The 18,322-nt window shown below is 41.5% G+C and overlaps 1 protein-coding gene across 1 annotated transcript in view; it reads right to left on the reverse strand.

Annotated features, from left to right (window-relative positions):
* Positions 1 to 5,746: 5,746 nt before the first annotated feature.
* The window catches only part of LOC139359287 (E3 ubiquitin-protein ligase KCMF1-like), a 34,996-nt gene continuing 22,420 nt past the window's right edge, over positions 5,747 to 18,322 (reverse strand). The window contains 4 exon segments of the mRNA XM_071081910.1: positions 5,747 to 7,613; positions 7,616 to 7,854; positions 12,659 to 12,941; positions 16,010 to 16,188. Of these exon segments, the coding sequence (XP_070938011.1) occupies positions 7,594 to 7,613; positions 7,616 to 7,854; positions 12,659 to 12,941; positions 16,010 to 16,188 (721 nt within the window). The 3' untranslated portion in view covers positions 5,747 to 7,593.

Genomic DNA, 18,322 nt, shown 5'->3' on the forward strand with positions numbered 1-18,322 from the left:
GTGGCTCACTCCTGTAATCTCAGCACTTTGGGAGGCTGAGGCATGCAGATCACCTGAGGTGAGGAGTATGAGACAAGCCTGGCCAACATGGTGAAAACCTGTCTCTACTAAAAGTAAAAAATTTGCTGGGTGTGGTGGCGCGGGCCTGTAGTCCCAGCTACTCGGGAAGCTGAGGTAGGAGAATCGCTTGAATCTGGAAGGCAGAGGTTGCAGTGAGCCGGAGCCATGTCGCTCCAGCCTGGGCTACAGAGTGAGACTCTGTCTCAAAAATAAAAAATAAAATAAAAATAAAATAAAATAAAATAAACAAACAAAAACAAACAACAACAACAAAAACCCTGCCATTGGCTAGAGGCAGTTGAGTGCTCAAAATGGGGAAAAACAACCACCAAAAGCCAACAGGAAGTCTGAAGAGGGAAAAAAAATGGATAAGGAGCAAGTCTTGTCCCTTCTGGTCCTGAGTGAGTGGGGCTTATGTTCATGCTGAAGTTCGGGGGGCTCCTTCTCAAGTCCTTCTTTCTAGTCTTGCCCTGTGAAGCTGTAAGTAGAATCAGTATTCCAAAGTCCTTTTCTGGACTGAGGACAGAGGCCACACCTTCACCCCTCAGGCTCAGACACCAGCAAGAATGGTAACCTGGATGGTCCTGAAAATTCTGTAGGCAAATGGAACTGAAATGGCAGATGTCACTAGAAGCATTAATAAAACACACACACACACATGCACACACACACACCCCCCCCATAAGGAAACAGGAGAGGAAGCAGAGAGGGACAATAGGATAAATTGTATTTCACAGGGGATTTAAAACTATAGAAATGAGGCCAGGTGTGGTGGCTCATGCCTGTAATCCCAGCACTTTGGGAGGCCGAGGCAGGCGGATCACCTGAGGTCAGGAGTTTGAGACCAGCCTGACCAACGTGGTGAAACCCCGTCTCTACTAAAAATACAAAAAAGTAGCTAGGCCTGGTGGCATGTGCCTGTAATCCCAACTGCTTGGGAGGCTGAGGCAGGAGAATCATTTGAACCCAGGAGGCGGAGGTTGCAGCGAGCCGAGATCGTGCCACTGCACTCCAGTGTGGACAACAAGAGCAAAACTCCATCTCAAAAAACAAACCAAAACAAAAACTACAGAAACGCCAAAACACCAGTGCCACAGATGACCAAGTCTGAACATTACTGACATCTTAAGATGACACAACACGGAAGTCACACTCAGTTATCTCAGCGAATGCAATGTCAAGTGAGGCGCACAACCCAAAGTGTATTCAAATCAGAAAACAGGTAAGCTTCATGGCAGGTGGTGATGTTATAAAGGAAAATCTATATCAAGGGTTCCGTATGAATTAGTCTGGGAGCCTGCCACAATATGCCATTTACTCTAAAGTACGGTATCGTCAGTGTGATATTTTCCAAGGTGAGTCTGAATCCTGAGAGGTCAGCACACGTGGTGGCTGATATCCGATAGGGCAATTCAACAGACACTGCTAATTAGCATACTGTATATTTAAAAATGGACTTTTATGGGCAAAAGAGTGTCTTGTTGTCATGAGAGCTTCTCCTGGGCAAAATTAAATGGATTCAAGGCTGGCCAGAATAGCTTTCATGACTAGGGTGTAAGAATCCATGAGCTCCCCTTCAGTCCCTAGGGACAGCGGCTGAAGCCAGTGTCTGTTGGTCCAGTCCACTGGCCAGTACAGGAGCATTGTAGAATCTTACCTCAGGAATATTGCTGCATCTACCTCAAGAAAACCTGGTATACAGGGTGTGGTCAGAAAATCTACAAGGAGAGAGAGCTGGGACTCCATCCAACTTACAGAAGAGGATGCTTCTGGGCTGGTTTCACTATTAAATGAATATGGATCTCTTATGTGTGAGGCAGACTCCAAACGCTCTCAGTCTAATTTGGTAGATTTAAGGCAGCAGCTTACTCACCAGATCTGATCGGTCACGTGATCGACCACAGGCAACAGGCTTGATGACCTTTGAAAACATTTCAATTGTGTAAGGGAGAAAGGCTCTTTTAGAAAATTCTTACAGGGGAAGTCTGTAAAAATCACAGTTGGCAAATAATGCTTAGACAAAGCTTCGTACCTACTGGGAACTCAAAAAGTATGTATGAATGAGAGCGAGCAGGGAACTGATGGTTTCTATAGACAGAGGAGCCAACATTCTACAGGCTACCTGCACTGTCTGCCAAGGACACAGTCAGATGCTCGGTTTCCTGTGGTTAGTAAAGGGCTCCTTGAAGAGAATCACTATCTAGGCCTGTGGAAAGCAGCCCCAGGCTGTGCACATGCAGCCCATGGTTTTGTTTTTTTTTTTTTTTTTTGAAGACAGTCTTGCTGCGTCCCCCAGGCTGGAGTGCAGTGGCGCCATCTCAGCTCACTGCAACCTCCACCTCCTGGGTTCAAGCAATTCACTGCCTCAGCCTCCCAAGTGGCTAGGATTACAGGTGTCCACCACCACACCCAGTTAATTTTAGTATTTTTAGTAGGGACTGGGTTTCATCATCTTGGCCAGGCTGCCCTTGAACTCCTGACCTCATGATCCACCCGCCTCTGTCTCCCAAAGTGCTGGGATTACAGGTGTGAACCACCATGCCCGGCCCGACATGGGTTTTCAAGTCAGCCATGTGTAGCCCTCATCCATATCTGTGCACTATCTGTACACCAAGTAAAGTTACCGGAGACAGTCAGACTTAAGGGTTTGTTTTTTTTTTTTTTTTTTTTTTTTGAGATGGAGTCTCGCTCTGTCCCCCAGGCTGGAGTGCAATGGCGCGATCTCTGGCTCACCGCAAGCTCCGCCTCCCGGGTTCACGCCATTCTCCTGCCTCAGCCTCCTGAGTAGCTGGGACTACAGGCGCCTGCCACCTCGCCCGGCTAATTTTTTGTATTTTCAGTAGAGACGGGGTTTCACCGTGGTCTCTATCTCCTGACTTCGTGATCCGCCCGCCTCGGCCTCCCAAAGTGCTGGGATTACAGGCGTGAGCCACCGTGCCCGGCTTAAGGGTTCTTTTTAATTGATCTCTTTAGTTGCTGTAAAGGTAACTGACTTACTAAAGTTAACGTGAGGACTTGAGAGCATTCTCCTTTGTGATTCGAGGAACCCACGTTAGACATTACCCACCTGATAGCAACCAACTAAAATGTGATGTGCAGGTTCAGGATCGACTTCTCTGAGATGAATCATCTTTCAAAACTTGAATTTGCTAACCAAGTTGAGGAAGTGGCAACAAACATCAAGTCACATCTTATTCGAGGTCTGCTGCAGGGTTCCTTAAGTAATGAATGTTTGCATTTATAGAACACTGACAGAAATGGGTTGAAAAACTAGAGAAACCAAGAGGCAAGAGTACTAATTAGAAACAAATGTTGCGTCTGCATGGTTGAAGCCGATGAACACAGGGAATTAATTTTTACACTATTCTGAAAAACAGTCACTTGAATTTGGCTTTGGAATACTGTAATGACTAACTCAGACATAGCCATGTTTAATAGCACAGAATTTCATTACACTGTCTCAACCTGAAAGTCTGCAGACTGCTGCTCCATCCTGCACTCTAACCCTAACCTCTATCCACTCCAGGCCAGATATAGGGCTTCAGTTACTACTGGGGATGAAATGTTATGAGAGACTCCTCCCCAACCTCTTCCCTTCACCCTGCCAACTGCCATCCTACCTCCAATCTCAAGGAGAGAACTGTTTTAGTGTTTAGTTGAGCTTTAGAAAGAGCACAGATAACTGTTACCTTTTTCCAGCATAAACACCAACTTTTGCATGTAATTCTGGGAAAATTTTGTACCCAGAATTTTATTTTATTTTTTCGAGATGGAGTCTCGCACTGTCACCCAGGATGGAGTGCAATGGCGTGATCTCGGCTCACTGCAACCTCCACCTCCCAGGTTCAAGTGATTCTCCTGCCTCAGGCTCCCAAGTAACTGGGATTACAGGTGCCCGCCACCAAGCACAGCTAATTTTTTGTGTTTTTTAGTAGAGACGAGGTTTCACTATGTTGGCGAAGCTGGTCTTGAACTCCTGACCTCGTCATCCACCCGCCTTAGCCTCTCAAAGTGCTGGGATTACAGGCGTGAGCCACCGCACTCAGCTATGTTTTTACTGCACATGAAACCAATATTGCATGTACCCCTTAAACTGTGCATGCAAATAATTAAGAAACAGGCATGTCATAGAAACATTGCTGCAGGGCTTCTCTACAAAACTGTTAGAGCTTTTAGCACCCATTCCTCCATCACACTTAGTTTTTCACACATGCCTGTATCAGTAAGCCATATTAAACCCCACTTACAGCAGACTTAACATTGGTACTGAACACCGTTACAGGAATCCCATTCAAAAGATCCTTTTCTCCAGTCACCTGCTACCCTAACCTCTCTGTACCGTGTTCTCCTCCTACTCCCAACCCTGCTTTATTTGTCCTTAACTAGAGCTATGAACTATTGACATGTGTGCTCACCCCAAGATCCATGGAGTAAAGTGTATAAAGTATTAATATTTGCAGTGAGGAGCCTAGCTTTTTTCTGTAAACTAAGACTTGGACCTATCAAGAGAACTCTGGACCTGTTAGCTGTTCTCTAATTGTGGCCCACAGATGAGAAAAAACACAAAAGCCTTGGTGACCTTTGAAAATCTGTTAGTATATTATTGAAATTTCTAATATTGAGAGAGAAAATGGGGGGTGGGGATAATGGACTGGGTTTTTTTGGTTACATCTATTATTTCTAATAGTGTAATGTGCTATCCTAAACTTCATTTCTCTGGGGACCACAGGGAGAGAAGCTTTCTCTTACTTTACCTGAGCCTCATTATAAGAACCACTATTTTGTTAGTAGCAAACCTAGGTTCTACTTCTGTGGATTTTTTTTGTTTTAAACAAAACAATGCAATATAAATACAATAATTTCACAGTAGCCAACCATAGGAATTGTATCTTATGATTGCAGCCATACAAGGAAGCACAGTTATTTCTATTTGTTCAGAGTTGAAATTAAACTTCTTCCAGAGCACCTTGAGGAGAAAGATTTAAATGATTTCTTAACAGGAAGTAAAGACAAGCACTGTAGAACATTTATAAACTTATATCCTAGACGCTCAAAACTCAACCAAACAAAAACTTCTCAAAACTCAGGGTCTGGTCCTTAGAAATTTGAAGGTACTGCCAAAATAAACAGTGGTGTATTTTGATTTTGTCTCCTGTCCATCAAAGTCTTTGCAATTTTTATTCAACAGTACATCCAGTAATAAGATTTTGATCCAGAAACTAAAGAAAAGGGACACAAGAATTTCAAGGGCTTGAATATATTTTTATATCGATATTCTGTGTCTTTCTACCCTAAAATAATACATTATTGATTACATACAGGATGAGGTGAGGTGTTTGTAAAATATCTGGTAAAAATAATTAATATACAGGATTCTACATGAGATGGAATCTTATGACTCCTTAGGTCTTCTGCAGTGTTAAAGTGATCACCTAAATTAAACTGCTCTGAATGGACTTACAGTTCTTCCCTAAAACCATGTTAAAAAATGAAGGCTCTTACATTTTCCCAGAATTTGCGCAGAAAAGGGAAAGTACATAATTGGCATATTTAAACATTTCTCCCATCCAAAATAATGCATTCACACAAAACCAGGATCTCCCACATTTAGCATAAAAAGAAAAAAAAATACTGGATTAGAGATATAAAATCTCTGAGTAATGGTTAGGTTAATCCACCAACACCAAAGAAATTCAAGTGGTCAACAGTCTTGAAAATGCTTTATTGAAATGTGTGACTCAGTGCAGATGTGTTTGAAAGACCACAGCTTGAAAACTGGTTTTTGAAACTTCTCAACAACCAATCGAAAAAAAATGAAAATCCCTACTGGGCTTGACTTCTAGTGTAACCAGAAGCCTGGTGTGAAGTTTTCCTTTAAACATTTTCCATTACAGAAACTAAAGAAAACAAAGCTATGATTGGAGTTTGAAGTTTCAGAGGAGAAGCAACAGTTTTTCAGACATGTAGGGTGACGTCTTTTTCGGTTACATTTGGATGAACATGGACTTCACAGTTCTCGGAAGAACAGCGGAAAGGTGTTCAAGTCTGTATGCTTGTCATGTTGAAGAAATGGAGATACACGGACAGGAAAGGAAAAGGATGACAGGAGAAAGAGAGGAGACTAAGAAAAGGGCTCAGAGAAAACAGAACTGGAATGAGACAGGATTAGGTTAAGTCTGGTTATAAATTTATCAGAAGCTGTGCGCACCTTTTTTAAAAGTCCTAAATTTACATTCCAAAAACTGCCCTCCCAACCCCCAAACCCGCTGTCCCTGCCTTGGAGCTATTGTGAAAGTCTATGCACAAAAACCGAAACAGGAAATCAAAAATAACCCAGCCCTTCCAAACCCCAAAACAAACCCAAAAAAAGCGGTACTTTTTTTTACACATAGGATTAATAATATAGGCATATAGGTGGCATGATTCAATTGAAAGGCTTTACTTTTTATGCCAGAAAAAAAACCCAATAAATAAAAGGTGCTAAAATTAGCATTAAGAATTTGGTTGTAATCTGTTGACAAATCTGGGAAGGCAAATCCTCAAAGCTCCCCTGATACTGATCTGTCTCAGCCAACTACAAAGCAAATACATAAATAACGCAAAATATGATTGAGAATGTGAGATTTTTAAAAACAAAGACAACATAATTCAGGTTAACTCTGTTGAACAGTCAATAAATGAAATTCATCTACACCTGAATAAAACATACTTAACAATTGAAAAAATTTTAAACAACCACAAAAAGTAAAAACTTTAAACAAACATGAACAGGATTTGTTTTTAGGGCACACAAAGGCCCCTGCAGCAGCTTCCAACGGTAGCTTTACTGCTGTGTCTTCTACAGATGAGTTAAAGAGACAGGCTGAGCCCCACACAGGCAAGATGACTAACAGGGAGACAGGACAGTCACACAGGGCGGAGTGCCACACCCGGCTACCATCCCCAGATTCCACTGCAGAGCTGGCTCTGTGCGTAGGAGGCACACAAAGAAAGGTGATTCAGGCAGACGTTATTCAAAAGCTACTTCGTAGTATAACCGTTGAATAATGTTTGGGAAAGCTTTGGGCTTTGTATTTTTTTTTTTTAAGTTTTACTCCTTATATTTAATTTTTTAAATAACAAGGTCACTAAAACTCATGCACGCTGCAAAATACCTCATGCAGTAAGTAGTTAAGGTAAACCATCCAAGCAGTTTTTATTCACTAATATTCATAAATACACACAGCAGCTTCATTAGAGATTTCAATTTTCCTCTTCAGTTTGAATGTGGAGTATCAGGAGAGCCTTTTGCAGGTCAAGGTACAGGAAGCAGAGATGACCCCTGCACTGCTACCTACATTTACCTGCTAGAAGTAAAAATTAGTTAAGTGGAAATGATTATCATATATATTTTCTCTCTTCCTTTTGAAGGTACACAATGTAACAAGAGTGACAGACCTGAAATTACAATCACCAAACAAACCCAAGATAGTTGTTGTCCACTTTCATTGGCAAATACAGCACAGAGGACATTGTCTGCGAATTGGGATGTCATCAAAGAGGAGGTGGTGGAGCTCATTTCCTTTATTACTCTCTTTTAAATGTAGGTTTTCTAAAGCAACATCTAAAGGCATAATATCTACACAGCCCATAGCACCAAAATCTGCCATCTCCCCCCGATCATCCTCGTCTGAGGATGAGCTCTCTTCACACACTAAAGTGGACAGAAGGAGCTCTTGGACAAACAGGCTGCGGTCTGCACGCTCTCTTTCCATGGACTGGCGCTCCGTTTCAGACATTTTAGGATCATTCAACCTGTGTAAGTTAAAAAGAAAAGACCTTATTGTTAAAAAGTCAATGAACAATGGCATGGCCAATTTCTACAGTGCTCTCCACTGTGCAAGTTTTACAGTTGGCAAAATTCAGAATGAGACATTGCTGGAATATCTGGCTCTAATTTATCCTTAATTGTGTTGAGACGAATTCCCCACATTTGTTGCAATACTGTTACCTGGAGGTGCAAATCTATGCTTTAATTAGACTCAATGAGAAAAAAAAATACATTTAGACTTTTTCCACTCCAGAGAAAGCTAGGTGAAAATTTTCTAAGGAAAACAGGATTTCTTACAGATTAGACGCTTGGGAAAGTGTCTAACCAGAATTTCATCTGGGGGTAAATACAGGAAAATAAAACACAAAAACAAAATCTGCAGTGAACAGAATATTCAACTGAAAAATATCCGAAAATTTCCTCTGACTGTTCTCTATTACTCTATTTAATTCTTCCTGGTATATGCAGAAGCTAGAGAGGGCAAGAAAACACATACAGCCTCCTGCATTTCTTCTACCAAGACCTACCGTGTAGCAGGGCAGACGCAAGGTCTACCTGCCTGACTTGCTCCCCTGACGCATGTACTTATGAGATCTGGGCTATGCTGGGAAACCCGGCTCATATGCACAGAGACTGGACAGATGTTAAGAGCTGAAAATTCTACTTATCACTTGTTACTAAACTTGTTAAATTACTTTAAAATGTCAATCTCTGGCCGGGTGCAGTGGCTCACACCTGTAATCCCAGCACTTTGGGAGGCTGAAATGGGTGGATCACCTGAGGTCAGGAGTTCATGTCCAGCCCGGCCATCATGGTGAAGCCCCTTCTCTACTAAAAATACAAAAATTAGCAGGGCATGGTGGTGCATGCCTGTAATCCAAGCTACTTGGGAGGCTGAGGCACGAGAATTGCTTAAACCCGGGAGCCGGAGGTTACAGTGAGCCAAGATCGTGCCACTTCACTCCAGCCTGGGCAGCAGAGTGAGACTCTGTCTCAAAAAAAAAAAAAAAAAGGTCAATCTCCAACAAAAAATGATATAAAATTCTGCTTAGTTTCAGTACTGGTTTCCTCTACACTTTCAGTGGCAAAGAAAGGGAAACGAGCAGAAGCAACGGGGCAGCAAAAGGAACAAAGAGGGAGAATATGGGGACACTGAAAGGAGGCCCGGCAGGCATACATGACAGGTCTTCTCCCTGAGTACCCAGAGGCAGCACCCTGAGCCCAGAGACAGATCTATTCTACGCTGCCCTACTGCCTGGCACCTGCTCCCTGCTGTTCTCCCAGCACTGCAAGGCCCATGCCACCACGGACGACACTAACGGCGGGTCAGGCTCTGAGTGCTCTTTGAGTGCATTAGCTCATTTAACTCTCTGAGTTAGGGACTATTATTATCAACATTTTACAGGAAGAGGAAACTGAAGCAAAGGTTAAGTAATTTGCACAAAATCTCATAGGTGCTAAGTTCAAAACCACTAAATAATTAGGTATCTATGACTCAGAAAACAAAAGATCAAATTTCAGAACTGAAAGAATGCAAAAATATCTGAAAGGTAATTACAGAAAAGCCATAAAATCCACATTGAAAGGAAATGACTGATTACATTTATGGTTAAAAAAAAATTAAGGCTATCATAAGAGAGTATCTAATGCAATAGAAGATTGAGTAGACTACACGTTTTCAACCCAAAGCTATAAAAATATTACGAACTGAAGTCATTCCATGTTCTTTGGAAAAGGTCTTTGGTAAAGAAAAAAAAATTTTAGAGAAGTTAAACCTTGTAACAGAAAGATAAAGAACGTAAAGAGGACTACCCACGTAACAACGAGGCGAACTAAAAACATACAGCCTGCGGCCTTCAGTCCTCGAGAGAACATGCAGTAACAATATTACTGTTTGTTTTTCAGGGAAATAACTGAGAAGATACCTCATTCCTGAGAGGCAGGTAAAGTCTGCATATGAGGCACTGGTACTAGGTCTTGACTTCCTGATGAAATATAAAATTTAGGATATAAATGAAACTGCAAGGCTTGCGAGGATCTTCAAGTTGGGGTTAGCAAAATGAGCTGGTCCCATTGTCAAAAGATGAGATCTGGCCAGGCACGGTGGCTCCAAAGCTGTAATCCCAGCACTCTGGGAGGCCGAGACGCGCGGATCACGAGGTCAGGAGTTGAGACCAGACTGACCAACATGGTGAAACCCCATTTCTACTAAAAATACAAAACATTAGCCGGGTGTGGAGGTGTGTGCCTGTAATTCCAGCTACTTGGGAGGCTGAGGCAGGAGAATCACTTAAACCTGGGAGGTGGAGGTTGCAGTGAGCCGAGATCGCGCCATTGCACTTCAGCCTGGGCAACAAGAGCGAAACTCTGTCTCAAAAAAAGACTGATCTGACTTACACACTCCAACAATCACTTTCTAAAAGGTCAACTATCTTGGACTCCAAAGAAACTGTGACCTTACCATCAGTTCCAGGGCAACATCAATGGGAACTGCCCCTGGTCAAAGAAAAGACCAAAAATAAGGCTTGGGCCCTATATATATCACATAAGAGCTGAGTGACCAGAGACCAGGATCTCTCCTGAATACACTGCAGCCGTTCTCCTTGCCTTGAAAATTCACAATGCATGTTAATACATTTGAAGTTCTGAGAAGCCCAACAGTAAATAATCTCTTTATTCTTCTTACTTTGCTTTCTCTGACCTTATTAATTGGGGGTGGAATAACATAATTACATATATTCCTTAGAATATATGAAGTTAAGAGAGTATTTCTGGGGAAATATTGCCTTAAATAAATCATATGATACAATAAAATATGTGGAAAGTGGTTTGTAAATTACATGGTACCATACAATGTACAGTATCAGATAACAGAAGGGGAATTTCAAGAAGCTACAACCAGAATTCAGGGAGAGCACTCAGAGATCACTCATACCATGCTCTGAGAGTTGGGTGTGGAATAAATGCACAGACAAGCTCACTGAGTAGTTTGGGTCTTAAAAAAAAAAAAAAAAAAGGATAGGGCAAGGGTGGACAGGAAGGTGTCTTTTCCAAAGGGCACTGGCAAGACGTTCCACCCACAGTTCTGTGAACTCTCAGTAGAAATGCACACTAGTAGATCTCCTTTTTGAGGCAGGAACTTAGATGTGGTATGCTACGGACCTGCTGCTGGTCAGTACCTATCGGTAAGGCTACATGGCAGCAGGTAGCTCCATCTGTGGCCCTGTGGTTCTCTTACATTAAAGCAGCATTATCTGCTAATAACCAGGCACAGTTACTGACCTAGCAGAGGTCATTCAAAGGTAAATTACCCATTTACATGTTTTTTCTTGGTTTCATAACAAATAATAATGAATACCATTAATTGGGCCTTTACTATAGGGCAGACACTGAGCCAGACCATACACATACGTATCAGTATTCCATTTCATCCTCAAAATAATTCTCTCTCTAGAGGCAAAACTTCTGGGATACTGATGATAAAATTGAGGTTTGGAGGAGTGAAATGACTTGCCTGAGGTCCAAAACTTGCAAGTGGCAAAGCTGGGGCTCTAGTCCAGGGATTTTCAAGCATTTTTTATTCTGCACCCACACTATGTTATTTATAACTATACACATGCACTACTGGATTAACAGAGGATGAGATAAAAGAAATATAAGTAGAAATTATAATATTTTCTTCTAACCTCCCAATGAATTGTCATACACACTGCATTTTGGAGATAATGATGTATTACACAAACTCTATTCTTCATTTTACAGTTCTTTCTTTATATTCCTCTCTGCTCCCTTAAAAGCCCAAATTAGTCCAGGTTCATTATCTGTTGAGGCTAAGTCTCCACTCATCATTGCTCTTTTTAAAATTCTTTATGTTCCTGAAAGTCACATAAAATGCCTATGAAGTTCTGGCAGACAAATACATACAGCTGCTAACAGTTTCAGAAGCGAACAGGAACTCCATCCAGTAGAGCAGTTTACTGTTGTACTGAATATTATTTATACCATGGGAAGTCATTTTTTTTAACAGTTACTTTTGTGTGCCAACCATAAAAGTTTAAATCTAGCTTTTTTAGAAATTCATAGGAGAAAACTGTCACTGTATTATGAAATCCTTCTTATACCTTTTAATATTTCACAGTAGATTAAAACTGGCAATAAAAAGCAATGTTAATTATGATAAATGCACCTAACATGAACCATATATATATAATGATATAGTGTTTAATGTTTTATGGGTACTATGGCAAAACAATTCATGTTATATGATGATATATATCTTGAGAACAAGAAGACCAGTTATTTTATTTTAGAGACAGGGTCTCACTCTGTCACCCAGGCTGGAATGAATGGCATAATCTTGGCTACTGCAACCTCTGCCTGCAGGGCTCAAACAATCCTCCCGCCTCAGCCTCCTGAGTAGCAGGGACCACAGGTGCGCACCATCACAACTGGCTAATTTTTGTAGAGAGAAGATTTCACCATGTTGCCCAGGGTGGTTTGGAACTCCTGGGCTCTGGCAATATGCTTGCCTTGGCCTCCCAAAGTGCTGGGATTAGAGGTGTGAGCCACTGAGTCTGGCCCAGTATTCTTAATTTATTTAAAAGAATTACTATGTTTCACATTCTTGGGGAAATACTGAATATGCAGTTTTAATCAGAGATTTGTGAGTTTTAATCAAACACAGAATTTTAAAGAAATATATATGCACAAAAGAGAAAAGATAATTCCAGATTGTAGTGGCAATAAAATACTACTTCCCAAACAAAATTCTATCAACAAATGAGCTACCTTGTTAAAAGAAACTGGGAATTCTGGAGAGTCTGCTGACTGCTTTCTGTATTAGCTATGTTGGTTGTTGCTGTGGATTGTGTGATTGCAGTGGTGACACTGCTTGCGTTAGTACGCCGGGTTGCGTCCCGTGCGGTCTCCAGTTGTTGCCGTGCTGCCTGGGCATGCCGCCGTTCTAGCTGCAGCTGCATCTGCAGTTGTTGTAACTGAGAAGCGGAAGGGCCAGAGGAATTAAGCTGTCCTCCTGCAGAACGTCTCACTCCTGATAACTGAGATAAAAGTTCTGCCAATGGAAATGAAGACAATTAATGTCTGCTTAATACTGAGGAAAACAAAACGCTACAGATCACTCTTTGACTGGAACAACATCAAAAGCATTGTGAACAGGTAGGTAACCACAGCAGCATACAGTTTCAGTGAAGAGCTGAATACCTTCTAGAATGCCTCCTGGAGGCAGGAGTTACTGTGTACAGAGAACGCAAATGCATACGAATATCAACCCAGACCCAACTATGTTTGCTTTCAGTAAAACTTAAATTGTCTTTAAAATTATCTGCATAATAGACTGATTTAGTTAAGCTTTCTCTTAGTATTTAATGAAGTGGTTTATCTGCGGGCCCAATTATAATATAAGCTTTCTCAATATGTGTTTCATGGAAGCAGGGATGAGGTCTACTGTTGACTATATTCCCAGCTCTCAGAACAGGGCCTGATATAGCAGGAATTCAAACATTTACTGAATGACTGAATGAATTATTAGGATGTAGCCCAAGAGGCCTGGATCATTTCTGATAGTGGCCCTTGAACACTCGCCTCTGGCTTCTCCCTCTAGTACCTTCTGGTACTGCTGTTTCAGAGTACCACTGCAGTAGGTACCACTAGCAGTGCTCAGCAAGGCTGACTGGCTCCTGAGAACCTGTTGCATCTGACTGTACAGCGTACTTAGTGGCCTGTTATGATCCAGACTGTCTTGTGTCCATAAGGCTGTACTCATTAAGAGGTGTAAGCCTTTGTCCCTGCACCCTCATCTACGTAAGGTGCAGTGAAATGCCTTCTTCCAAGTGGAGGGTCTACCTCGCTTATAGGGAACCGATGATTGCCTTGCAGACACTCTTAGGCCAGCAAAAACTCTTTATCATTAAAACTCATTAACAGTTTCTGTTTTCTTGTTCACTGTTGCTTTATCCCAGGCTTTTGATAGCACTCTTATACCACTCTTTCATGGAATATACAGTCTATCACTAAAATAAACTAATTTTCACTGACAGAAAAAAAACAAATGAAAATTTCTCAAATTTGAATTTTGCGCCCAGAAACTACTTTAATTTTTAGTGTCTGCCACCAAAATAGCAGGTAAATATTCCCTTTGGATGAAGAAATATTTTTTAAATCCCCCAAACTCAGTTTGTTAGGCTTGTTTTTGTTGTTGCACACCCAAATGTTCAAAGCACATTTGGAATTAAAATTGTATATGGTATATCTAACTTTTTAATAACATGATAGGTGTCACATTATTCTTAGGTTTTTTTTCTTTTTTAAATTTTTATTTTAGATTTGGGGGTACATGTGAAGGTCTGTTACACAGTTAAACACATCACGGGGGTTTGTCGTACATATTATTACATCACGCAGTACCCAATTAAGTCCAGTACCTAACAGTTATCTTTCTGCTCCTCTCTCTCTTCCCACCCTTCCCCAGTGTCTGCTGTCTCCTCCTTTGTGTTCCTAAGTTGTCATTTAGCTCCGATGTTCTCAGTTTCTATTACAGATTTACACTTACCAGTGTGTCAGGTGTTCTGCAGGGCACCTCATGGCTTCCAGGTAGGTGCACACTTCACCACATGGACACATTTCAGAACTGTTGCTTTAAATGTGTGCACACGTCCCACAGTCTTACCACTTGTCTGCTTGGTGTGTCTTGCAGATTGTCAGGCTACAGTGATTTCTTATATTTTATTCTGACCCTGTGTTCTGCTACCAACTTCCCAGGTTTGTCATGTACTAGACCCAGTGACATGGCCAGGTTCAAAAACTATGTTTTTTTGTTTTTTGTTTTTTTTTTTAACATTTTCCCCAAGCTATTAAACATGTACCTTTCAGTATGTTCTACCAAAATACAGTTCTCAAATCAAGATCAGGACATTAAGTCTTACTTTCCTTTCTTCCATGAGAAGAGCTTAATTTTTTAGTCTTGTCAATTAGCTATAGATAACAGTTCTGCAATGTGTCCATGTGGTGGAATGTGTACCTGGAAGCCATGAGGCGCCCTGCACAACACCTGAGATAGGCATAAATCTGTGATAGAATTTTACACATAACATGTTCTTAAAAATGTTAGCTATACCTTATAAAACCTTAATTTCAAATGTGCTTTGGACATTTGTTATGTGTACTTATGGAGGTTTAACCATGAAATTTTGGAGGTATTCAAACTGAAATCTTTTATGATTTCCTTGGGCTTCAATAGAGGCCACAAATACAACATAAAACCATTTTTTATCATCTTATGTCTCTAAGAACAGGAGTCTCCCACTCCCTTTACCTGCAGGAGACATGTTCCAAGACCCCCAGTGAATGGCTGAAATGGGCATCTGGATAACACAGAACCTTATATGTTTTTTCCTATATATACTTATCTGTTGTGCTAAAGTTTAATTTATAAATTAGGCACAGTACGAGATTCACAACAAAATAGAGCAAATCTAAAAATAGACCATGAAAGTTATGTGATGTGGTCTCTCTCCCTCTCAAAGTATCTTACTGTCCTGTACTCACCGATTTTTTGACTGTAGTTGGTTGTGGGTAACTGAAACCCGGGAAAGCAAAACCACATATGAGAGGGGGACTACTGGACTTAAGCGATGCCAGAAGAGTATGAATTACTTTATGTTAAGTATCGGCTTTGAACACATTTTACACTTTTAAAGTATTTGGCAATTTTGTGAAGGAACATGGCTTACGATCAGAGAGGTGAGGCTAAGAACACAAATCTCACAATTTTTTTTTTTTTTTTTTTTGAGACAGGGTCTCACTCCATCACCTAGGCTGGAGTGCAGTGGTGCGAGCTCGGCTCCCTGGAACCTCCACCTCCCAGGCTTGAGTGATTCTCATGCCTCAGCCTCCTGAGTAGCTGCGATTACAGGCGCCCACCACCACATCTGGCTGATTTTTATATTTTTAGTAGAGATGGAGTTTCACCATGTTGGCCAGGTTGGTCTTGAATTCCCGGCCTCAAGTGATCCACCCGCTCCCGCCTCCCAGAGTGAGCCACCGCACCTGGCATCACAAAAAGTTTTAAAAGGAGCTCCTCCTTCCCCTGCCATTTCCCTTATGAATGTGAAACTAACTTACCAGCTATAGGAGCCATGGCTTCCCTATTGCTTGGAGAATATGAACTCTGAGAAGAAGAAAGTCCACCAGTAGAACTGCTAGTAAAGTGCATGTTTGATCTATGAGCACGAGGACCTCCTAATCCCCGGCCAGGGAGAAACATTCTACGTACATGTCGAACACCACTCGATTCATCATAACCCAAAAGTTAAGAAAAAAATGAAAATATTTCACAGAAAGAAAAAAAAAATCACTTGAGCCCTTGCTAGACAGATATAAAGACTTCCTGAATTGTAAGCATTTAAAAACAGCACATTTAACTTAAAGTGCAAATGTCCCAACTCTATCTATGAGGGAGGGCTATTAACCCTAAAAAAAAACACTCAAATATAAGGCAACATGTGAGTGTGTGTGTGTGTATTGGCTGTGTGAGGTAAGAAAGCTTCTCTATATAGCTCATGAAATCTCAAATACCACCTATAATGAAAAAGGAACAATATTGAATTTATATTCAGCAGATCAAAGATTTCTTTTGGATTACTAGTTTTAATCTGTTTTCAAGCTTCTTTCCAATGCTGCTGCTAAGCAGAAAACAGATTTGCATTTCTTGTGTAAGACACACAGACAGATTAACATGACATTTATCACGAAGTCAAATTCCCAGCAGCCTCAACCATCTTACATAGCTGAGTTTGAGTCAAACTGAAAAAGGTCCTGAGTCGCAAATAGCTGTCAAAACTCATGAAGACAACCCTACGTTTCCACAAAGGCAAATGAGAGGTGGGGGAGGCCAGATCATATAGAAGAGATTTTTCCTTTAAAGCACCAAACAGACCAGCTTTATAATGCAGATTCATTTTTTTGCTGGCTTCTCAGTTTTTCAGCTGATGGTTCTGGAGTTATTTAAAGGACCACCAGATGGGTAGCTCCAGGAGGCCTTCAGGCGTCACCGTACATGCAGTGTTCCATCATATTAATGAGGATGGTTTGGGTTTTAGAGAAAGTGATGCGATCATATTTATATATTTGATAATTTATATATTATGATTTTATATATATATATGTATTTTGAGACAGGGTCTCACTTTGTTGCCAGGCTGAAGTGCAGTGGTACAACCATAGCTTACGGCAGCCTTGAGCTCATGGGCTCAAGCCATCCTTCTACTTCAGCCTCTTGAGTAGCTGGGACCACAGGTGTGTGCCACCATGGCCAGCTCATTATTTTGGTACAGATGGGGTCTTCCTATGTTGTCTGGGCTGGTTTCGAACTTCTAGGCTCAAGTGATCCTCCCACCTTGGCCTTTCAAAGTGCTGGGAGTGTAGGCATGAGGCACTGTACCCAGCTGGTGACAGTTTTAGACGAACAATTCATAACCTGAAACCAGAAGCAAAGACCACAAAATTAATCACTCTGGTAGGCCAGTAATCTCAGGGAACAATGCCAGCAACTGTTGAGAGATAAGGAAGGGAATGAAGAAATAAAATCAGGAGCTGGGCGTGGTGGCTCACACCTATAATCCCAACACTTTGGGAGGCCGAGGCGGGCGGATCACTGAGGTCCGGAGTTCAAGACCGGCCTGGCCCATATGGTGAAACCCCATCTCTACTAAAAAAAAATACAAAAACTGGCCAGGCGCAGTGGCTCATGCCTGTAATCCCAGAACTTTGGGAAGCCAAGGCGGGCGGTCAGGAGTTCGAGACCAGATTGGCCAAGAGACCGGCATGGCCAATATGGTGAAACCCCATCTCTACTAAAAATACAAAAATTAGCTGGGCATGGTGGCGGGCACCTGTAATCTCAGCTACTTGGGAGGCCGAGGCAGGAGAATTGCTTGAACCCAGGAGGTGGAAGTTGCAATGAGCTGAAGATCGTGCCATTGCACTCCAGCCTGGCCGACAGAGTGAGACTCAGACTCAAAAAAAAAAAAAAAAAAGAAAAGCAGGAAAGGAAATGTAAAGCTGGAGCTGACCTTACGCTATCCTACTCAGGAACTGGGCAGGAAATGGCTCTTTTTGGAGAAGGAGACCCCAAAAAGGAAAGGAACACTAAGACGCACACCTGCCCCCACCATCTCACCACGCCACACCCACAACAGGGTAAGGCAGCAGAGCAACAGAGAGGGAAAGCAAATAATGCCTCTTGATATTTAACTAATTAAATTTTAATTTGGATTAACATTTTTCCGCTTTCCATCCTGGAAGACATAATCTGGTCAAACTGCCTTAAAAAAAATCTAATTATAGTGAACTAAAGATGAAGGACAAGTCAACTTTCACTTAGTGAAAATGGTTCATGCAACAGTGATAATATATAAAAAGAGAAATCAATTGCAT

The sequence above is a fragment of the Macaca nemestrina genome, chromosome 17, assembly GCF_043159975.1.
Source record: "Macaca nemestrina isolate mMacNem1 chromosome 17, mMacNem.hap1, whole genome shotgun sequence".
NCBI classification, from domain to species: domain Eukaryota; kingdom Metazoa; phylum Chordata; class Mammalia; order Primates; family Cercopithecidae; genus Macaca; species Macaca nemestrina.